A 23,971-nucleotide genomic window follows, 5' to 3' on the forward strand; every position below is an offset into this window, starting at 1 on the left:
ACAGGGGGGCGACTCAGCAATTTGTGATGATCACAGGCAAACATTTTTTTAAATTAAATCAATTTGATAGACATTAATTAAATCAATTGGATAGACATGAGGTTCTTTTAACAAACACAACCTATCATCACAACAGTTTTCACTTCTTAAAAAAATGACTTCCCTTTTAATAGCAAAGTTTTTGGTGTGATTCCACGATTTGCTGTTTAGCTTAATATTTACATGTGTTTTAGTTCGTTCATAACATTTTTCAATAAAAAACATAAACCTCTATTTTACATTCCCTTTAATCTAATGTTTTTAAGAGTTTTTAAACTGCACTTTTTTAACCAAACTGCATAGTTATTATGGTAAAAAATATTTCTCCAAAAAAAATCTTAAGCCAATTAATGAGTTTGGTGGTAGAAAGCTGATAATTTGGATATATAACCCTCAGGAATACAGTTTGAGCCAGGACTAACAGACAAAATTTACAAAATTACAACTAATTCATCACAGAGAACAGAGAGAACACAAATTTATTTGAATAAGTCCTAGCATATAAACAAAAAAAATCTGAATTTTATTGACTTCTTTGTTGCATCCTGGCTGCAAAGGATAAACGTATCTGTGTAAAAATAACAAACAGTGATTGTTTTGTTTGTTTGTTTGTTGCTTCCTAGTTACTTTGAGCTGCTTTGACCCCAAATAGTGCTTTTTTTAAAGAAAGAACCACATTTTTTTCTTTAAATTTTTACCACACAGTTCAGCGTTCGTCCTCCGGATGTTGCCACTTCCTCCTCCTCCTCCACCCGGATCATCCGTCGATGTCCCTGAAGCAGCAGCAGCAGTTGAGGCCACAAGGTTATTTAGTTCCACTTCTGAGATCTGATGCTCTCCAGTATTGATCTAAGGACACATCAATTTTTCCCACTTCCTACATCGTCCTTTGAGAAAACTATTCTGATGACTCTGGGCAGCACTTCTTTCCAAGCGCGCAGCTTTCTATACTTTATGTTTTTGCATCAACAGGACTACAGGTCATTAACAGCAATTGTGTTCAACAGTAAATGAACCCATTTCTCATGAACTTGTGAAGAAAGACTCTCAATACTGAAGGAAGAGCATCCATCCTGCAGCCGGAAGCAGAAAATTGTCCTATGAAAGTTATTGGAATCTCCATCAATATATAGATAAAGGCTAAAAAGGCCTTATAGGAAACAGATTTACTTTCTCTATCATGTTTCTGTTTTATGATTTGTCAGCCAAAAAAAAGTCCAGATTCTAATAGCTCACATCCTTGTTTGAAAGTCGTTTCTCAGAGATGACAAGATGTTTCCTGAAATCCAGCTCAGGTTCATTCATGTTGATCACAGTTTTATTTAAGCTTTCAAATGAACAAAAAGCAAATGAGGAGCTCAAACTGAACTCCACCTTCCTTCTGGTCAGAACAGGAAAGAAAGTTCTATTCCACCTGGTGAGATCTTGCATGGATCTCCAGGTGGAGGAAGACTACCAGGTGTCAGTGATCTTGTTTTTCTTCCATTTTCTAATGATTGCTCCAACACTCGATCTCTTCTCTCAGGCTACTTGTTTATTACTATTATTATTATTCATTTCCCTTTTGGGCTTCTCGTGAAGTTGATCAGCTGATCCTAGGCATCAGTTTATTGTAGATTGGTTTCTCCCAGTCTTTGTTCAGGTCTACAATCTTGTTTCTACTTGTCCATTTAAAGGACACAAATAACGAAAATTAAGCTTAAAATTGCATTTCTGAGTATTTCTTTATCCAAATGGTTGTAAATCAGGAGCAGATGAAAAAAGGCAGTTTAAAAAAGTGCTTATTTATGACGTAAAAATTGCAATCAACAAAAGCTTGTCACTTCTGATGCATCCACTTATAGACGACTAGATCCATGTTGGCCTTCATTTTTCTCATCTGAGCTGGAATCTGGATCTAAATTGTACGGCTGGATGGCTCCAATATTGCTCGCCATTTTTGTTGCGCCGGTAATGTTAGGTTGGGGGTGTGAGGGGCTATAAGCTAGCGGGAGGGAGTGTAAACAGATGGGTGATAGGAAGTAATTTCCATCCTGAAGTGCATTAATTAATAGTTAGAAATTAAAAATGTAAAATAGTTCAAGCTCTGATACCTTGATGGTTAAAACAGACAGGTTTTAAGTCAGGATCAACATTTTTCTTGTTTTACTTTGAGTCTCCCAGCTGCAATGGAGGCAAATATATCATAAAGATGTCAGCTGATACGCTGACATGAGCTGCAATGACTTGTTAAAATGGAAATCTTCTGCAGCGAGTGTGTCCGCCCTCTGAGGATCAGCTGTGTAAATACCCTCGCTGACCTGCAGGTCCGGCTCCTGCTTCCGAGGGGTCACGTGTTTTACAACCTGCTACATTCACGGAGCTGTGTCGGCACAGGGTGGCAGCAGGGGATCTGAGGGGGCATCTGGATGCAAGTATGCCTGACCCCCCCCCAGGAGAACAGAAACACTGCAATGTTTTATTTCTGATTTCACTTCGCCGTCATCCAGGAATGCAAAGGGGATTCTTCCCTCTGAAACGCTGGTGCCGGCTCGGATTGGGTCACTGTAACGATGTGAACCGTCTCAGGAGCAACATGACACCACTCAGATGTTCTCCTGCTGCATCCTCTGTTTGCCTCAGACCCCCCCCCCCCCCCCCCCCCCCCACACACACACACACAGAGGATGTCTAAGCTTTCTGATCAGATCTGATCCTCCTGTGTGTGTCCAGGTCACACTGAGGAGATAATGGTTTATAACCATCTTCATGCTCTTCTGTCTGCTTTTAGACAGAGTAGCGCCTATTTCCTCAAAGGACAAGTTCTTAACAGTCTAATATTTACTGTTCTATCAGCCAGAATCGTCTGGCATCTCTTTGTTTTCATTTGTAAAGAGTTGGCAAGCTCTGTTACTCAGACAACATGTCTTTTTCTTAGAATTGGCTGCAGAAGGCGTTTTTCACTCCAGAACACTGTGGAGGATGAAATAATAAATCAAAATAAAGAAAATCCTCTGGAGGCCTGCTGTGATTTCACCAATCTCCTGCTATGAGAAACAAAGAAAACATAAATCCACAGAGGTAAACATCTCATTGCTGGGAAATCTGCTCCAGAGCTTAAAGAAATGCAGTGAAAGCCACAAGTACACCACTCTCCACTGGTCTGTGACAATCACAAAAACTAAAAAATGTGGATTAGAAGACTGAAACGTGGCTGCTCTGTCTTGACATTCACACTCAGTTCATGGTGACACTGACCGCTGGGATGTTTCCTCTCTCCTTCGTCTCTTTGTTTCTGCTGATAAATTTGATCTGAGATGATTTCTTTCTGCGCCTAACAGGACATTTTCTGTCCTGTCAAGTGGCTCTTTTTCACAGAATTAACTGTAATGACGCGATATCACCCTGCTTTTGAGTACAAATACTCAAATGTTCTCTGACGTAACAAAAAACTCGACTTTTTGTTGTCATTGAAACACACAATAGCAATGATAAAGAATTGGGTACAGTAGTGGGTCCTAGATGAAGATCATTGACCGTATATAATTACTGGACTGAGTGACCCCTCCCTGGTGCTCCAAACAGTATTTGCAGGCTCCAAAAAGCCACAATCCCATTGACTTTTATAGAGAAATAAACAACCATTAACCCGTCTTTCCATTGTGTGTTTTTAAAAACCCACTCAAATTAAACTAAGGATTTTGGTGTTTAAAACATGAGTTTGTAGAATTTTTCTCCCGATGGAGGACATATATTAAAGAAGTTAGGCTTAAAACTGCATTTCTGTGTATTTTTTGTTCAAACTGTGATGGATCAGGGGCAGATTAAAACCTTCCATTTGATAAAGCTCCCAGTTGTGACGCAGCAACTGAAATGGGCGGGCCCCAAGCTCCCTGCTCTGCTCCATGCTAATGCATCCTCTTGCAGACAAATAGATCCATGTACGTCTTTTTTCTCTCTCGTCTGAGCTGGCATGTAGCTCGAAAGTGTACAGCTGGATGGCTCCTATATGGCTCACAGTTTTTGTAGCCCCGCTAATGTTAGGTTGTGAGTGGCTGTAAGCTAGCAGGAGAGAGTGTTAAACAGGTCGTGGGATATCAACATATTACTTTCATGACAACATTCCTGCCCACAACTCAGAGGTCAATTCCTGATGAACGTCTGTGGCTCTGCAGAAAATGTGTCGTTTTTTCGTTTGTTTTTTTGGCTAAAAACTTCAAAATAATAATTAAAAGACCACTGGGAATATAGTTGGAGTGGGACTTTAACACGTTCTTCATAATCTAAAAATTTTTCACGATATTTTTTATTCTATGGGTTAGCGATAGTGGTTGCCATAGAAATAATGACTGAGACCAAATTGTACCAATCACTGCTCACTGACGTTGTCTGGCTCCGTATTGTGAAAAAAAGGTGACTGAATTGATTCATTTTGGTGGAGCCAGAATTAAGCCATTTCCTATGGGTGACCTCACACTCACTCAATCTAGTTCCATTATACAGTCAATGGGCAAAACAAAAAGTCAAAGAAAACTATATTTTAGTATGTGTTTATGTTATTTATTGAGGTTCAGAGCTCCTCAGAAATGATATTTTGCCATTGAGACCTTATTTCATGAGTCAAGCAGCGTGAACGAGCGTCCGAAAGGTCTTCCGGCCCCAAAATGAACATTTTTTTCAAGTTCATGTCCATCTGTCCCTCTGGTCTGAATGTGCATGTTGCTGCAGGTTTTGCTTGGCCGCTGCTTTACCCAAAGAAGGTTCATCTGCTCAAAGGGTTAGACAGTCAGATCGTCTCGCCATTTTCAAACGATTGACTTTGGTTGGTGTGTCTTGATTACTCTCTGTCTAGTATCAATCTGGAGTTAAGGTTACAAACCAAGCCACAACTTGGTTTGAAGCCTAAGTACTGACAGGAGCCATTTATAGGTTTAAAACACCTCAGCCAGCCACTTGAATGAACATTCTTCCTCTAAGTCCACGATCAAAACCCTCCATCCTTAGAACAAGCTGTCATTTCCGACCGCTAACCAAGCCGTGGTCTTTTCATGTCTGGACTGCCTCAGCATTTAAAATGGCTAAACGTTACCATCCCTGCTTTGAATCTTCCGCCTAGAGGGGCTAAACATGATGGGAGGTTTCTCCAGCAGTTTGATTTTTTTCAGGAAACCCAGACCTCATGTGGACACAGCTCATCTGTCCAAAGAACAAAGTTCTTCTGGACAGAATCTTCTTCCTGAAGGTCTGTTTTTCGGCAGACGAATCTTTAGAACTTCCTCTAAGTTCTTTATCTGTTCTCTACCACTCAGACATCATTTCATGTGTTTTATAAGTACTGCCTAATTGTTAAAAAAAACGTTTTCCATTAGATGGTCACTAATTTTCTACTTCAAGAATGTGGAGTACATGCTCACCAGCAAACATGATGCTGCCGGTTTTAAAATCGCTGCATTGGCTCCCTGTGTGATACAGGATTGATTTTAAAATTCTTTTAATGGTTTCTAAATGTTTTTATGGTCTTGGGCCTTCATATTTAAATGATATTTTTTTTAAATATGAGCCCTCGCGGACCCTGAGGTCCTCCGGTGCTGGCCTCTTAGTTGTTCCTAAGGTGAGGACCAAAGCTGACGGGGAGGCTTCGTTCTGCCATTACAGCCCCTCGCCTGTGGAACAGCCTGCCGAAAAACCTAAGGGCCGCAGAGACTGTAGAGGTTTTTAAGAAGAGGCTCAAGACCCACCTTTTTAATTTAGCTTTTAGTTGATTTTAACTGCTAATTTATTCTATTGGTTTTGCTGGGGCGGCTGGAGTCTAACTTTGCAGCCTCACTGCAATAGGTCATGGGTCATATGTTTTAACAGAGTGGAGTGGGAAGGGTGGGTTGGGTTTTTACTGTAATATTGTGTGTTTTCTGTTTTTAATCTTAAAGCTCTTCGAGCTGCCCAAATGCATGAGAAGCCCTATTTTATAAATAAAGAACATTTTTCAAAAGCAAAAAAATATAGTTTAAGAAAAAAATGTCATAAGAATAAGAATTCTTGGTAAGTTTTTATTTTTATTTTTTTAACCCGTTTGGCAGATTTTTATCAATTTATAAAAAGAAGTGTTTTTAAATTTTGGGAATTTTTGACTTATTTCCACAGGTGGCCTGTTTTTGCAGAAAACACAGAACATATATCACCAAAAAACGAGGCATAAAAATGTACAGATGGACTCTGCTTAGCGGAAACCAATGTATAGTGTATAGAACATAAGAATGAGTAACTGAATACCGAAATTAACGCTGTAATTACCTTCAGAAAGTAAGTGTGAAGCCTGCATGTTTCATCGTACTCAGTGAAGAGAAGCGGTCAATAATCCTTGGCTTAATTCAAAATAGCATGGAGGTAATTTATACTTAAGTAACTCAATTAGCATTGCTGTAAGTGTGTAGGAAAAACATATTCAGTCATGTTAAAGTAATAAAAACAGATGTTGGCAGGAGCTGACAGACGGATTTCTCTAAACACGTTAGCAGCAAACACTTAAAACCAGTGATGACGGCTGAAAAAAGAAAAGCAGAAAATAGATCAGGCGCTTTTTAGGATAAAAAGGATGTTTGTCTGCTTCACATAAATATGCATGTGGTCCCTCTCATGGAAACATTCTTTGCAATGAAGGTCTTAATGTTAATCTGACTCAATCACCTGCTTAAAAAATACATTTTATCCCTGTCTTTGAACTTCTGATGTTTGAGAGCAATGCGCTGGACACAGGCCATTTTTCACCGCCAACGTTTACAGCAGGAGGGGGGAAAGTAACAACCGAAAGACAGCCTGCCAGCAGGAAACCGCGTTCTCCTGCAGCTCTGGCCCAACTCCAGCCTCCAACTTGTGGTTTGTATTTGCCAATGATTTGCAAAGAGTGACAGCATCACCTCTTCCATGTTGACTCATAGTAATAATTCTTGTTTTTAGATCTGTAACCAGTCACAGGTGAGGCGCTGTCCCCAGCTTGAGTTAAAAACATGTGGTGTCCTTTCTTCACCTCTCCCACAGCAACAAAAAACAAAATTTAAACAGTGATATCAGCCCCAATATTTCACCTCACTCACAGAAAGATAAGAAGTGTGACCCCGGTCATGCTTTCTTGAAGGTGAAGCTGAGCTGCTCCTTTGTTGTGAAACGCCTATCTGTGTGTAAGCAGTGCAACATCTGTGTTTTATACAGTCTGAACACTCGCAGGTTTCCCTCAGATCTGCAGCCACGGTGCTGACACTGCGCTGCAACCTGTGCGCCATTTGCCCCATTTATGCAATCAGGATGTGAAGGAGAGCAGAGGCGTGATTGATAGTGTGGATCACTTTTACACCGCAAAGCCAAAAGAGGAAAACGGAGAGTGTCGGGCAGCGTTTTGGGGAAGGACAAAGCAGGGGAGAACATCAGGAGGTTGTGAGAACATGCTGTTGTAACTCTTCAGTGTCAGCACATCTTTGATTTTTCTTTTCTCATTTTTGAGTCATAAAACCATTAGATGTGTCTGACTAGGAATGGTGTCAGAGATCTTCAACAGCACTTACCAGAGGAAATATCATTCTTGTGAGCTTTTTGTCCCAAAGACGGTGATTCTCTCACATCTGCCGAGTCATGTTTGTGGGGCAGTACTTTAACTTGACCATTAAACCTTGATCAGTCCATCTGAGTTCAAAAATCTCTAATTTAAGGTAAAAACATAGGAAAACTATGAACAATTCATGTAAAACATTTTTTAAAAGATTTCAATTTTTGCATTTTTTTCTGTGCTTTTAGTTAAACAAAAAAAAGCCCTGCACGTCAAATCTCAATTTACAAAATTTGAATAGTCTGTAATAGTTTGGGCAACTGAGAAAGAACATCAGCAATGGTCAGAATTGAGCTCAGTGATCCAAGGATGGAGCTTCTCCATTGGCGTTCCAAACAGGAATTGCACATTGGCCCCAAAAAGCCTAAATCCCATGGACTTCTATTGAGAAATAAACGGCTATCACTCAGTCATTCTATTTGTCAGAATTACCGTTCTTGCTCTGCTACTTTTTTTTTTTAGCATCCTCTTGATAGGATATTTTTTCCTGTGGTGCAGGTTATGCAAGTAATGAACTGACCAATCAGGTGCCTCAATATAAGTAGCCTGCTGGTCCCCACGTCCTTCCAAACCTTTGCCTTCAAGGGATAGGGGTGTGGACTTCCAACAAGCTCAATCCTGATTGGAGAGAGTGGTTGCCATAGAAACAGTGACTCAGGCCGACTCGGACCAATCAATGCTTGAAAAAATTGCAGCTTATCTGATTAGCCAGAATTAAGCCATTTTCTAAGAGTGACGTCACATTCGCTCCATCCAGCTCTCATTTACAGGCAATGAGTTTTTCCTGCAGGAGAGCTCAGCATCTGCATTAGAATTCTTCCATTTCACTTGTCGGTTGTTGCTCAGCTTCGCCTCTTGAAGTTGACAAACACAAAGAGCCGTTTTCAAAAACGGACCTCAGTTTTTGTGGAACTCCAACAAACCACAGTAATCATCTAAATGGATTAGCTGCTTCACCCTATAAGGGCTGTTTTTCATTAGACTGTAAAGCATCCGAGAGGAAACTGTTTCTTCACCGTAAATCAAACAGAAATGCTACTACTTCACCACACAACTGTTTTCAATCCAAAAATGCTGCATCTTTGTTATTGACACAAAGTACCGTCTTGACATTACAAGCACTCCCACATCAATCAATCTATTAAATAATGATGAATAATGAGTTTAATGATGCTTCTCCATGCAGGTTTGTGAGCACTATGTGGTACTTCCTCCTGATTTGGCTGTTTTTATTGGCAGTTTTGACCGAGGCACCCGTCCGTCTCTGCGTGTGTTTGTTAGGTGTGCAGCCGTCCTCTGTTTCCATCCCCATCATGCGTTCTGTCTCGTTGGCTCCGATCAGACGCCAGAACTGGTCGTGCTCACTCAACCGTTTTTTGTGGCTGGCTTCAAATGTGCTGGAAATCCTCAACACAGAGTCAAAATAAACCTGTGTGTGTGTGAGTGAGTGTATGGACAATACTCATTGCTTCTTTAAATACGTGTTTGTTCACCTGGTTTCATTTCCTGTCCTTGTTTTCTACTTTATCTCATTGTGCAGAAGGGCTGGTTATATATCTGTGGTTATACAGCGTGCATCCCAATAACCTCTTTACATCCCTTTATGTTGTTGTCATTCAGGCTGCGAAGCTCAGGCTTTCTCTCAACCATCTATTCCCTTTTCCAGGAAAGACAAGGCTGTATAAAAACCCCAGCTCCATTCACAGCTCCTGCCGTGTCTCGGACAACCTCAGTGGTGTCGCGCTAAATAAACACTTTATTTCTTTGAATTGCAACTTTTGAGATTATATCTTAAACTAAATGACATTTTACTCTGAAAGGTGAGCCATGTTTTCTAAAACCTATTTAATCTTTGAATTCTCTTATTTCTTAAAACGGGAAATGAAGCTGTGCGGCTTTCTGCATCCAAAGTCTTCTCTTTTTTTTAAAAGAAACGGTGGTATCCGGAAAAAACATCTCTCAAATAAGTGTTTGTAAAAAGCTGCACAGTTATCTAAATTTGACTCTAAGGTTTTAGGCCAAAAGCACAGATTATCTCTCCTGAGACCCCAGTAAGGAGCGGTTAGCAGTTCTCTGTAGTGATCTTAACCAGAATGGAGGCTTTGGTGTCCCACAACATGCCAGAACTTCATTGAACGCAGGTGAGGCAGCTGTGCACATGTGTCAGATGCTGATTCCTTAAAGTGTCAGATGTGTTTCAGGCCCTGTGAGGTGCTGCAGGCTCACTGCAGTGATAAAAGGCTCTGTCTTTGTCCACAGCTGAGATCTGTCTGCATGAAGGTGAGCTTAACTTCATCATGGAAGGACTACAAACACGGTAAGCCCACGCTGATTTCTCCAAGGACTCCCCTCTCATCCCTCCCTGCTCCTTGTGAAGCAGATGGCGTCGTCATTTCTAACATGCACCGCGTTCCATTTCCTCTTTTGTGGCCTCCATTTGAGGGGTTAATGATTTAACGAGTGAGGAACAGACACATTTCCAAAAAAGTGCTGGAATTTGGTGGACTGGTGTGTAGTCATTTTCCCTAATTGTTTCCTGAACTTTGCCCTTGAGATTCCCCTCGACCTGGCTTTGTCCTGATGAGGCGGAATGACAGACGTGGATGTGGGAAGATGGAATACGGGAGCGCGTTTGGTTACTGGGGTTGTGTGTTTGTGTTGCTTCGGCCCAGGTGGTACGAAACCCAAATGCACCTCATTTACTTTTGACACACACTCCTCCATCACCTCAACACCCGATGCCTGGATTTGTTCAGGCCACTCCTGAACGATTCCAGGGAAATTGTTCCCATAGGTTGAATGAAAACGAGCTCTCAATCAGGTCAGTCGTTCCCACATTATTTATTGATTTGTTTGTATTACCAAGAATATTTGTGAAGTGAAGGCTTGGACTGATTTTTCCTCCGTTTTCCATCCAGAAGGATGTTTCCTTTTATCCATTTTTCACAACCTCCAAGAAAATTCCAAAGCTGTTTGTCCATAAAGTCTCCTTTGACTTCATAAAATCCTAAAGCAGTGGCACATGGCCACTTGTCACTATTTATCAAATGTTAGAAATGTACAGAAACGACAGAAAGAGCCCCGGAATGGGATGCAGCTGTGCACTGGAGTCTGACCGGCAGAGCTGCGCTCGCCACGTTCACAACGTCCGTGTGCTAAAAACATAGATGAAGCAGGACTTGAGCTTTACACAGATGGAAATGTGTTTTTTTTTATATATAAAACCAGAACACAAAAGCCCCAGTGGTCTTTTAATCCCGATTATGCCATTTTACCCAAAATCCCGTGTTGTTTTCTAGGACATAGTTTCTATAGAGCGGCAGGCGTTCATTAGAAATTTCCCTCTGAGTTCTGGGTGTGAAGTAATCCCACTGCACTTCCCATCATCCATCTGTGTACACACTTTCCTGTTAGCATACAGCCCCTCACACCCTTAGCCTAACATGAGTGGCGCAACAAATATGGCGAGCAGTATCAGAGCTATGCAGCCGTACAGTTTCTGGAGGAAAACTGAGACGTGCATGGATCTAGTCGTATACAAGACTCCTCCCATCGGGACGCCATTTTGACAAAACCACCCGCCACCAATTATGTGTGTGGATTTTGTAATTATTAGGTTTTACACCGGTTTATGCTTTGTCTTTGTACATGAGAGAATAAGTTACTGGGGGAGATTCCATGTATTTTCGCTCATACTTGGCCAATAAAGCTGATGCTGATTCTGAATAGAAATACAGCATTAACTGTCAGAAATGCAACGTATGGTTTTGGATTCAGTTTCACGCTTGACTGCTTCTCAACACCTTCAGTGTGATAGATTAGTGATTCAACAGAAAGCAATTTCTAGTTATAGCTTCATCTTTTTTTTGTGTTTCTGTGGGACAACGGTTGAGTTTCATTGAATTCATTATTAAGAAGTTATTTAATTGTGCTATTAGAAGAAATGTGCAGCTCGTGTCTAGAAAACCGATGCTGCAACAGTAACTCATCCCAGGCTTGAGACATCCACATTTTCGTGTCACCTTTCATTAGTTTGCCCTGAAAAAATCTGGGAGGGTCTCAGTTTAAACTCAACCCAGAAGTTTTTCTGAACCTAAAAGTCAGAGTTCAGATGACATCAGCTAAGGTGACAAAGCAGGTGTTTGTTTCGAATTATGAAGCGACTAAGAGAAAAAAAAAAAACTGGTCAAGGTTTGCGCTCAGAGACGGAGAAACTAAACATGGACACCGTCAAAACGTAAGATCTCCCAGTAAACCAGGAGCAGGTGTGAAGACCTATAACATAAAAGAGGGAAGTTGCAGGAACATGACTAACATGAACTTTACTTGAGTGAAAGTTCACGAAAGTCATATGCGGGACAACATTTGCACCAAAACAGCTGAAAAATAGATGCACTTCAAGAAACCATTTCTGCTCCACAAAACCATCATCTAGTTTAATCAAATTAGATTTTTTCATGTACTGAGAAGATTGCCCCCCCTCCCCCCATGAAGGCACACACTCCACTGTGTCCCAGTCCTCTCCTGTGGGATGTCGTAGTACGGCGGCTTGAAGGAAAGTGGAGCATGGATGGTTTTAAATTGTCCCTCCTCATCCTCCGTCCTCCATCCTCATTCTCTCTGCCCGGCTTCCCTCCTCCACCTGAAAAAATAGTCAGCAGTGAAAGGCGATCCGGGGCATCCAGTGGGGGGGGGTCGTGTCGGTGGCTCTGCTGATGGAGATGGATGTGGTCTCAGAATTGTCTCCTGAACAGCCTCCACAGCACCAGGGGGAGAGTGGGGGAATGCATTTCTCCTGCGCCTCCTCCCTCTTTACAGACCTGCTGTAATGAGCGGGGAGGGCTCACGACTCGATTTGAGGGAGGCGGGGGGGCTGCAAAGAGGACAGGGTGGCAGAGAAAATGAGCGTCGGGAAAATAAAGTGGAGCAACGACACGCTGACAACAGAGGAAGATGGGTTACTTGACGGGGGGGGGACTGAAGCAGTAATGATGCTCAAGAAAATATCATGCAAAAAGAGCAGCGGCAAGATGAAGACTGATGGAGAAAAACAGACCATGTTTGCACAATTATCTTTGCTTTAGAGCCTCTCCTGAGTCCCTGCCTGAGGTTCCACACAGATTACATTCCTTCCCTCTTTATCTCAGTTTTCGTGGAGGTTTTTGAGTTGAAGGAAATTTCTTTGTTAAGAGGAGAGCAATGCCCGGCTGAGAAAAAGCCGGTAGACCCCAAAGATAGAGGCAGCTGAGAGTGCAAACGGTCTCCTCTGCAGTCCTGAAGTTTGCTGTACTCCAACAAGCAGAGTTGGTTTGCATTCGTATTTCCAGAGGTTGCTTTGTGGAATGTCCCTCTTTTCAAACCTCACACGTAAAAGATTGTATGCCGTGATTATTGTTGTTTATATCTAACTCCAGTCACGCCTTAGTTCCTTTTAACTAAGAAAAGGAAAATTGTGAGTTCAGGGAACCAAGCTTCATATGACAGAAATGTCTGCGACAACAGAGCCTCTAAAAGCTCTTTCTTCAAACAAATATTAAAAGAAAATTTCAGTTTTTTGGACCCAATCCACCTACCGTAGTCCACTTTGCTATGTTTTTAATTAAATAAAAAGGGTGGGGGGAACTCACAGGAAGGAACTCATTATTTCATCTAACACTTTCAAACTTAAGCTCACAGTCTGCTCTATAATTACAGGGACCAGAAAAACCCAATTTAAACTGGCAATGAAAGGGTTACACTCCTCACACTCCTGCCTTACATTTGCAATTAAGGTAACTCGGCCATTAAAGCAGTGGACTGTTGAGTCTACCAGTCCTTCAAGCTTATGAATTATTCTGTGTCTGACTTGTTTAACAGCCTTTAATGGGGGAAAAAATGGTCTTAAATAACTTTCTTTGTTTGATTTTGTTTTAGAAATGAACTGAAATGCAAAGTGACCCTTGAGTGGAAGGCAGGTGTGAGGAAGCCACCGCTTCATTTAGTGAATGGATGTATGTAGAACAGAGACCAGCAGTCCCTGTTCTTTTTCTGAACAGGAAAGTTTAGTTTGTGTTTTAAGTAAAAAATGTGCAAACAGCTCTTTCTACTTTGGTCTGGTTATAGATATTTGGTTATGGATCCTATAGATACTGTAAGGTTAGAAATGATCGTCTATACTAATTTTTGAGTTTTAGTTTGTTTCTTTCTGATTTATTTCCTCCTGGATGTATTTACAGGCAGGGGTGGGTGGGGTCACTTCATATTTAAGCAGGTTCTGATGATGAGAGAAAAATGGTGAAGATGTGTTTCTTAAACTCTACCTGCGTGAATTTTTTAAAGAGCCACTCTAATGACAATGGGGGGTTTTTTTTAAACATGTTTTTAGCATTTTTCTGATGGTGGGAGATGTATACACAGAAAATGAAGCTTAATTTCTTAGTATTTCATTTCTCAAATCATTGTGAATCAGGAGCACAGGAAATGCGCACACGCTTCCTGCTCCGTCCTCTCAACAACTGGCTCTGCACCAATAAAGCCGCCCACAACTCAGAGGAGAAATTCTAAGAAATTCCTGCCACTCTGCAGAAACAATGTCCTAGAAAGATTTTTATATAAAAACAGCGTAACCATGCTTAAAAGACCACCAGGAACACATGTAACCATTGTGCTATCCTAGCCACTTTAACATTGGGAGTTGGGTCATCTAGACCCACCAGACAGTGTGTTAAACCTTTTTTCTTGAATGATTTGTGGTCTTCACTGGTGTCCATGGATTACATGAAATCTTTCCACCTTTGTCCACCTTTGTCATGGTAGGGAGAACACGTCAATGGAAGGGTGGGGTCATCTAAGATTGCACAAGGGTTAAAACAGATCAAAAGATGATCAGAGACTGGGTTAGGTTCTGTATTTGTTAGTTCTTTAAAAAAAAACGATTTTATTCTTTAATAACAGATAATCCCTGTTATTGTGCTTATTAGCTTTAATGTGCTTTGTCATTAATGTTTGCCTGTTTTTTGAACAGATGTTTCTAGTCTGTTTATTTGTACAGAGAAAATTATTGTATTTGTAGATTATGCATTAGTCCTGCTGGATTGCATTTATTTTAGTTAGCATTTTTTTACTTTTTCTCATTGGTTAACACACACTGACAAAGGTTAAAACATCTTTCATTTTATTCAACGCACCAACATTTTCTAATGAGTGCAGTTGCTAATATTGTAACTTGCAATGAAAGTAGCTGTCATTTTAACAAAACCAATTTCTAGTCTACAGGAAACCCATTCCATCTCATCTATTAGAGGATTTCTTTTGATTTTAGACAGAACTAAACCATGTAGAATGGATCAGAAGAATCTTTTGAAGTTGTAATAAAAAATGGATGAGAAGAAATTCAAACACATCCACTCCTAATACAACAGTTCCCTCTTGTGGACAAATATATTTACAAAATTCTCACCTCTCAATTAAAGGAAGGATTTTAATAATTAGACAAATGAGACGACAAGGGGATAAATGAAAATGTTTCTTCCTAATTAAAGCTCCTTGTGTCCGCTTTTTTTATCAGAATCCTTTTCCCATTTTTCTCCGAGTTGTTGTATGGCTCTCCAGCTGCTCTCCAGATTCTGCCTCAGTTCTGCCACATCATTCCTGATCTCCTCCAGGATGTCCAGCTTCGACAGTTTCCTGTCGATGGATAAGAGAAGCTCTTCTCTTCCAGTTTCTTCGACGGCAGTGTCCGGCTCTGTGCTGAGGCTTTCGGGTTCAGACGAATGAAGTGACTCCATGGTTTGTTCCCAGACCATCTCAAAATACGAGTCAATGAAATCTTCCAGCTCCTTCAGACTGCTGCAGCCCCACTGGTCGATCAAACCCTGCAGGTTTCCAGACTCAGAAAGCCTTTGGAGGGTGCGACCCCTCAGTGCAGGATGGCAGAGGGTGCGTGCACTGATGGCGTCCGCCTCCAAGGCCTTCCTCTGCTGAGTCTGGCATGAAAAGACAACCATGTGGTTTTCACTGATGAGTCTGAGCTGTCTGTGAGGGGCCAACAACTGGAAAGGCAGATCAGCAGCTGGCTGCCTCAGTCCCTGACTGCCTTGTCTGCCATAGAACAGTGTAGCCATGTAGGACATGAAGGCGTCCCTGTCCACAAAAGTCAGTCCAGCCTGTCGTCTGGCTCCTCCTGCTGGTAAAGCCACAACCAGAGCAGTTTCAGCAGCTGCTGCTTCACAGGCTGCAAGAGAAATGGGAAGTTATGTCATTTCATGCAAGTCAGGCCTGTTCTTTAACCACTGTCTCCACCCAGTTATGAGACATACATGTGATTATCTCTCTTTGCAAAGGCAAAGTCCCCTCTTTAAATGCCATTGTAAAAAAAAAAAAAAGTCTCTTATCCTGGGTTTTACCAGAACAGACTTCTTTGTAATTTTTTTATTTTTAATCATCTACTATTTGTTCTTTTCAGGTTAATTTGCAAATAATACTTTAATAGTTCAAACCTTTTCTAAAACAAAACTAACAAAGACTTTTCATTGCATTTATCATATATTAGTTAAAATTATGTGTGAACAAATGTTGGCGAAATTGGAAATATTTTAAGAAACTGTCATTTATGGTGGAAATCAAACTATTTATCCTTAAGTTTCTTTATTTTTTTGAAGAAGTTAAAAAATAAAGAAAATCCATGTTTCCGATTTAAATCATTTGTCTTCTCAACATTTTGTTCGTGTCTTTAATGAAAATTTCCGTAGATGCTTTTCACTTTTATGGTGATGGAAACCTACTGATCTGAATCTTTTTCCCCCACTTGGCTGCACAACGGCACAGTGGCACAGTTGGCGCTCTCGCCTCACAGTGAGAAGCCCCGGGCTGGAATCTTGGCTGGGTTCTTTTTGTGTGGAGTTTGCATGTTCTCATTGTTTATGTGGGTTTTCTCAGAGCACTCTGGCTTCCTTCCCACGGTCCAAAACACAAGCTTCATAGGTAAATTGGTGACCCTAAAAGGCCTCTGGATGTGCATGTGAGTGAGTGTTGGGACCTGCGACAGACTGGCAACCTGTTTCATCCAACAGTAGCTACGCTGGCTACAGCAGCCCCATGACCGCTAAAGGATCAGTCATTCTTTGATCTATTTTAAAAGCGTTCTCAGTGGTGTTTTAATTATGATTATGCAATTTTTAGCCAAAATCCAAAAACCTGTGTCGATTTTTAGGAACACAGTTCCTGCTGTTTCTGCAAATTAGCCATACAGTTTTCTCAGACGAGGAAAACAAAGACATGCATGGATCAGAACGGCGTGGAGCAGGGGACTTGTGGCCCGCCAATTGTGGGTTTTTAAGTCGCATCTACAAGCTTATTCAAACGTCATTTTTCCATCTGTTCCTGATTCACAACATTTTGAATAAAAAAAAATACTTAGTAATGCAATTTTATGCTAATTGTCTTTATAAATGTCATCCATCATCAGAAAACGCCACAAGAATATGCAAAACAGCAAAAACACGATTTTTTTTCTCACACCCACACCCATGCACACTCACAACTAGACAATTTAGATTAACCAATTAACAAATTTTTTTGTAACTCTAAAAAATGTCCCAAACCAAGTTTTCTCTGTATGCACTGTTTTCTGGTCTTTGAATGTCTTCTTGAGTGTTTAGTCAGCGAATTCCCAGACATCTCTGTGATTTTGACACGTTTGTCTTGATATTTGCTCTTGTTTATTAAAATTAGTTCACCCATTATGGGTGAGAACACGAAGCAGATGCCGTTTGTTCGTCAGTCAACATTGCTTGTGACCAGAAACCCACGTAAAAGGCTTACTCACAGTCATGAGACGGCGGATGTCCGCTGCTAAGATGCTCCGTTAAATCCTTTCCACACGCCGTCACATTCTGCTGCTGTTTTTCTGCCGAGATGCCTTTCCACATGTGATCGCCTCTATGGAGGTCACCCAACCTTTCCTCCACCAGCATCTCCTCCGCCAGATCAAGCAGCTCTCTAACCTGAGCTCCATCTCCCCAGTTCTTATTGTCCAAAACGTGATATCTGTTTCCACAGCGCTCAACGAGCCCCTGCAGCGGCCCTCCCTCGCCCTCGATCCGCTGCTCCGTGCTCGTGTCTCCCAGCCAGTCACCGTGACTGAACAGCACCATCGTTTTCTTCCACATCTGGGATCCTCCGTCCTCCAGCTGTTTCTCCAGGGCCGCCCTGTGGAGATCTGTGAACGAGGAGCTGATGTTGACAACCAGGAGGATGGCACAGGATGCTGTCAGGAGGTCAGAGGTCACAGGGAGGCAGCCGGGCGTGTCCAGCACCGACACCTTCTTGCCACAGATGTGGCCCTGCTTCTCGGTGCAGGAAGTAGTTTGGGAGAATGTGCCAAAACTGTCTGTGCTGAGAATGGTATTTCCACAGGAGCTTTTGCCCACTTTTCTGCCCCCAACAAGTATCAATCTGAGCTCCGGGAGAGGCTCCATCTTCTCTGTTGAACAGAAGTTTGCATCCAAATGTTAGAAACTCCGAGCAAACACTTCTGAAATGGTTTAATGACATGGAAACCCTCTCACCCAGCTGTGCCCTCGCTCTGTGTCTTTGCTGCTCTTTCTTCATCAGACGTTTTCTGACTCTCTCTGCTTCTCTTTTCATTCTCCTCTCCACTTCCTGCAGCACTTTCATCTCAATCTCGTAATGCCAGCTGCTGCAGCAGCGGCGGCTCATGGTTTCTTCAATCTTCCCAATCAGTTCTCGGACCTGAAACCCTTCTCCTTTGGTTCTGCTGTTCAGCACATGATACCTGTCGCTGCACCTGTCAACCAGCCACTGCAGCGGTGTTCCCTCGCTCTCGATGTACTGCTCCGTCGTCGTCGCTCCCAGCCAGTCTCCAAAAGTGAACAGCAGGATGACACGACTCCAGATGTGCTCGCTGATGAGCTCGACGTGCTCCTGCACCGATCTCCTGTGAGTCTCTGTGAAAGCCCGGTCCACACGGATCGTCAGTAAAAAGACATGCGGCCCTGGAGGGCAGAGAGACGGACTGAGCACCATTTCCCTCTGATCAAAGTGGGAGCTCTCATCACTGAAATAGTTCATCCACCAGCCTGGAGTGTCCACCACCGTCAGCTGTCTCCCAAACTTCACTCCCTCTCCAACCTGGCACCGAGCCGTTCTGCCGAGGTGCCGGCGGCATTCTCTGCTCAGGATGGTGTTCAGGGCTGAGGTCTTCCCTGAACCTTTTGCTCCAAGCAGCACAATCCGGATGTTAGTGATGGGTCTTAGCCTGCCTGAGAGAACAAATATGGGCATGAATACCTAAAGCTAAAGTGTTTTTTCAGAACTGCTCTCAGATGTGCAAACTGACAAAAGTCACAGTGAGTTTGGGATACTGTGGACAAACACAGCGTTTGTTTCACTTTGCAGATTTTTGGGATACAGAGGCAATTTTATTGTGGTGATTGACACATCCCATTTAGTTTCATCCACAAAGTGGTCTCACTGTGTCAACAGGGTTTGTTTTGGTGGAGGAGGAGCAACAGTCTGGGAAGGCATCACCAGTCAGCGCAAAACCAATTTGGTTCAGTCACTGCACATTCTTTCCTCAGAGACATCATAGAGCCACCATCATCCCCCCAACTTTCTGTTCATGGACGATAATGCTCCAGCACATGGTGCCAGAATTCTTACAGCTGGGAGTGCCTCATATGATGTGACCAGCAATGACCCCTGACCTGAACCCCATAGAGTACGTCTGGGACCCACTGAAGCAGAGACTGGATGATAGCACCCCACCACCAAGTGACCTGTCAGAACTGCACAGAGCATTTGAGGAAGAGTGGGACACCACAGAACAACATCATGAGGCTAGAGGGGAGACGTCGCTGTCATTGCAGCAAATGCTGGAAATACCCTCTATTGACATGGTCAGTGTTTGTTATTTGGGGCTGTCTTTATTATTATCTTTATTTAGGAATAATATATACAAAAAAATGAATCAAAATGGTGTTTCTTCTCATTCATTATTAGTCAAATCAAAGGGATTTTTTACACATTGTGTTTTCTGTCACTATTTCTAAGATAACCAACTATTTCCTTCAGCAGTTTTTCTCTTTAGATGAATTTAAAAACACAAAGCTTGCATGCAGTATCACAAATACTATGAGCTGGCTCAAAGAAGTAACTTCTTTCATATTTTATTCTTTTTATATATTTTTTTTAATCTAAGACCCAGGAAACATTCGGCAGAACATGCTGCTTCAAACTGGCAAATCTAAAGTTTTGGACACCAACTTTTGGAACCGGCCTCTTTTCAGTTTTTGAAGGATGGGGCCTGTGTCCTCTTGGTTTCCAGTCTTCGTTGGATATAAATATATGACTCTTGATGGGATAATCCATACTAGAATGTGAAAACATCTGGGGCTCAGAAACAGACTGTGGATGAGAGACTATCAGGAACCTTTCCTTGTTTTTTGTTCAAGACCTCATAGAAACTGTCTGAACTTAAACTTGGACTCAGGATTGATTGACACCTGTTGGAAAAACCTTGTATATATCTCAGGATAGTGTTTATTTGAGCTCTTTGGGAGCATTGAACCCACCTTTCAGCAGAGCTCTCTGTCGTTTCATCCCGATGAGCCTCAGATGAGCTCTCTGGTCCACGGCTCTCTTCTCCTCTGCAGCTGCCTGAGAGATGCTTTCTTCCACCTCAAAAGCTCTGTTTCCGTTCTCCGACATAAGTTTCTGTATCCTCAGCAGCAGCGCTGCTCCTTCAGTCTGCTCATTCAGAACAACACTGTGGCTCCTCTGACCACACTTCTCAGTCAGCCGGCGGAGGGCCGCTCCCCCTCTTTCCACGCACTCCTCTGCTCCTTTGTGTAGAAACCTGTCCGCGGAGGTGAAGACCACCATGCAGTGACTCCACACCCCATCACCCAGCAGGGCCACGTGCTCCTCCACAGCTCTGCGACGCCTCTCAGAGAAGGCCGAGCTCGCCTTGATTACAATCAGGAAAACATGAGGGCCCGGCGGGCACAGAGAAACGCTGCTCACGATCTCCCTCTTCACCAGCTGAGACGTGTCCCCGGCGCTGAAATCACACCACCAGCCTGGAGTGTCCACCACTGTGATCCACCGTCCAGCCACCACACCCAGCCTCCGAGAGCAGGAGGTCCGCTCTTTGGTCACAAACTCCTCTTTGCCCAAAAGTAAATTCCCAACAGAACTTTTTCCAGAGTTTCTGCCTCCAAGTAGAACAATTTTTAGCTGTGAAATACTCCAGTCATCCCCTAAGAAGACAACATTTATACAGAGGTATAGAAATCACAAAAACATGCATCATTAAGAATGAAAAGGGACAATCCAGCTTGGTTGTGAAGAAAAAGTCAGTGTTTAAAACTTACGTTCTGAGAGGTTGCTGGTTGCCATGTCAAGTTCAGCGGCGTCTCTGCGTTTACTTTTAACAGCTGAGCTCGTTTTAAATCCCCCTTTGGGTTTCTGTTCTCTGCTACTGTTTGCTGCTGAAGGGATTGCAGCAAACTCTTGAGTTTTATGGGTCTGTGAGTCTAAAGGTCGCCTGTAATGAATAATCAAACTGATTCAGGTAGCAGGAGATATGCCTCACAGCAGCGAAAACTAAACATGGACCAAATGACACACAGGAAAGAAAGCTGTTTGCACTAATGAGCAATCCCAGGAGAATTCAAAAAGAAGATGGGAACCTTTCATGAGAGATTTTACTCCTTACCAATGTTTACTAATGTTAATGCAAAAAATACAGCATCTCAACCATTCTTCTTAACTGTCTAAAATCTCTGAATGCCTGTCATCAACTACGAATAGCTCACTTATCTGTCAGTCCATCTCATGTCAGGCACTTCCATGGTAGAATATCAAATTCTGCATCACTTCCGTACATGTCAGACAACTTGCTGAAAACAATTCAAGCTCACAACAGCTCTCTTGTTTTCTGTTATTTCCATATCATTTCCTTTCCACTGTTTTTCCATTACATTGTCAAACTCGTGACAGTTGAGCCCCTTGTGACCCACCACCCTCAAACCATTGCTGTTTAAATTTAAACATGAAGAAAAGACAAAAAGCCCCACATTTGACAGTCGTGGGTGATCAAAATCTGTGAAATTTGTCCCAGGAAATTATTCTATAGACTAAAAGGATGTGACATTCTGCTTGAGTTGCTTTGAATTTTAAGAGTGGTTTCTATGAATCTCAAATAATGTATTTAATAAAATTAAATAAATGTTGTTAAAAATATTATATTTTTTACGTCTGGAACTACTTCAGAGGAGTATAAACAATGGCGTGGAATGTTTCTTACAGTTACAAACAGGCATAAATAACAGGATCTTCCTGGAAAAACACATGCCCTTTGTTTAGTTTAGTTTTTTTCAGATTATTAAAAGTTTCTTAAATGCATTCCAAACAAAAACAAGAAAACTACAGTAATTTATCAAAATATATCAAAAGTGTTGTTATTTTGAATTGTTTTTTGCCTTGCCTTTGCCTATTTTCTTTCATTTTTTTATGTATGCGCATTTATAACGTTTGTTTATCCAAACTCGGTTTGTATATGAACATTTAATTTATTTATTTTTTAAACAGGATCTTCCTGTATTTTCATCAGTTATTAATAACATTTAGTGTTGCCAAATCTAACAGACAATTTTAAGCCGAAACACAGTACCTGAAAAAAAAAAAAAACAATGTTCTACAAGCAAAACAGCAAAGACCATGTGAATATTTCACATAATGAATTTAGAACATTTCAAAACTTTAACATTCACTGTCTTTTAAAAAATTTATTTATCATTATCATTATCATTATTATCATTTTTAACAAGTACTCTTCTGGATATATGGATAACATAGTTGTGTGTCTCTCTGTGTGCAGCTCTTGGTAAAGATCATTTTACAACAACATTTGAATAACCCTTGTATTTCTTTTAAAAGAACGACTTTTTAAATCGACGTGAATCTTTAAAAGACCCTCTTTAAAGACTTTGAAATACGTCTAATTGTGATGAAATCTACTCAACCTGGCAACCCATTTCACGCTGATTACGTAAGACGTCATATAAAGCCTGCCTTCAGCGGCTCCGCCCTCCAGTCGCAGGTTGTTGTGTATCACTGCGCTGAAGTCGGTCACAGCCAGACAAACAGTGGAAATGGGGGTGAAAATTGATGTGGAATACTGGTAATTAGGCATTTATGTTTATTTTATTTTTAGTATAGTTAATCATCATTGTGTTTTAACTTCATAATGTTATTTACGTTGACTTGTGATACGTTAGCATAGGCTAGCTGACAGCTAAGCTAGCTCGTTTTTTTGCAGCTCGGTTTGATTTCTTCTCTCTGAATGTGCTCTGCTCCATGCAGCGGTAGATGAGGGTACGAACCCCGCTATCAGGATCTCGCCTCAACCGTCAAGGATGAGTTTCCCGAAGCGGAAGTGTCAGGCTTCGTGGGAAGAAGCGGTGAGTGAAGCAAACAAAAAGGCTCCCTAAGTAACTGGCTGATCTTCCTGAACCCCAAAAAACTGTGTGTCATCATTTCCTCAAATTCTAGGCAGCTTTGAAATCCAAATAAATGGGCAGCTGGTCTTCTCCAAGCTTGAGCTGGGAGGATTCCCATATGAGGATGACGTAAGCAATAAACACAAACACCTGTGTGTTTGGTTGTCTTTGTATTGATTTTTTTCCCCCTTCCTTTGTCCTGCCACAGGTCCTGAATGCAGTCCAGAATGCACACGATGGAAAACCTGTGCAGAAGATCACTAAAAGCCGGGCGCCGTGTGTCATCATGTAAATCTCAGCTGCCTCGTTAAAGGCTCCTCGAGGGCATTTCACCCAAAATCTCTTGGGATGCAGCTGTTTTCTTACTGATGGTCTGTTTCCATCCTCCTCTGCCTTGTGGCTCCTCTCTCTGCTCCCACCGGGTCCTTCAGACTATTGATGATTACTTTATCCCAAAATCTTACAGGGAATAGTATGATGTACTCAGTCCAGGACTTTATAGGGGACAGAGAAAGGGAGAACTTGTTGCAAACAGTTGGATGTGACGTGCTTTTATTTTGAAAATTTGTTCCATTGCTCTTGTATACGTGTACATTTCTGAAGTACAAATTAGTTGCGTGAGGTTATTTCACTCAAAATTAAAAGAATTCGTCTTTTCCGAATAAACGGACACAAAAATTAAGGGAACTCTACCAAGTCTGCTTCAGCTTTATATTTAAATTGAAAATCTCTAGCTCCAGTTTGTTGAGCTTACACAATTTGTCAAACTCTTATTCTGAAAGTTGTTTCAAGTGCTTTGTTCAAATATCAATGCAGATTTGTCAATAAAGGCAATGGTTCTATCAGAGCTGCC

At 41.8% G+C, this 23,971-nt stretch overlaps 2 protein-coding genes across 2 annotated transcripts; one reads left to right on the forward strand and one right to left on the reverse strand.

The window, feature by feature from the left end:
- Nucleotides 1-14,751: 14,751 nt before the first annotated feature.
- LOC105354517 (GTPase IMAP family member 8) lies at nt 14,752-21,736 on the reverse strand. The gene is made up of 5 exons (XM_011477847.3): nt 20,989-21,736; nt 20,188-20,874; nt 18,163-18,876; nt 17,421-18,077; nt 14,752-15,827 (listed from the first exon to the last, which is right to left on the reverse strand). The coding sequence occupies exons 1-5, from the start codon at nt 21,011-21,013 to the stop codon at nt 15,130-15,132; spliced, it is 2,781 nt and encodes a 926-aa protein (XP_011476149.1). The 5' UTR covers nt 21,014-21,736; the 3' UTR covers nt 14,752-15,129.
- A 927-nt stretch (nt 21,737-22,663) lies between these two features.
- Nucleotides 22,664-23,971, forward strand: mien1 (migration and invasion enhancer 1). The gene is made up of 4 exons (XM_004071195.3): nt 22,664-22,799; nt 22,982-23,079; nt 23,171-23,247; nt 23,327-23,971. The coding sequence occupies exons 1-4, from the start codon at nt 22,771-22,773 to the stop codon at nt 23,408-23,410; spliced, it is 288 nt and encodes a 95-aa protein (XP_004071243.2). The 5' UTR covers nt 22,664-22,770; the 3' UTR covers nt 23,411-23,971.

Source organism: Oryzias latipes, chromosome 8, assembly GCF_002234675.1.
Source record: "Oryzias latipes chromosome 8, ASM223467v1".
Taxonomy (NCBI): domain Eukaryota; kingdom Metazoa; phylum Chordata; class Actinopteri; order Beloniformes; family Adrianichthyidae; genus Oryzias; species Oryzias latipes.

What these genes read in the sequence shown, in the direction of transcription:
- LOC105354517 (XM_011477847.3), bottom strand. Translation starts at nt 21,013, where the DNA reads ATGGCAACCAGCAACCTCTCAGAAC. An exon ending in CAGAGCGAGGGCACAGCTGG is followed by an intron (nt 18,078 to 18,162) that starts GTGAGAGGGTTT and finishes TCTGTTCAACAG; the next exon opens with AGAAGATGGAGCCTCTCCCG. An exon ending in ACATCCGCCGTCTCATGACT is followed by an intron (nt 15,828 to 17,420) that starts GTGAGTAAGCCT and finishes TTTCTCTTGCAG; the next exon opens with CCTGTGAAGCAGCAGCTGCT.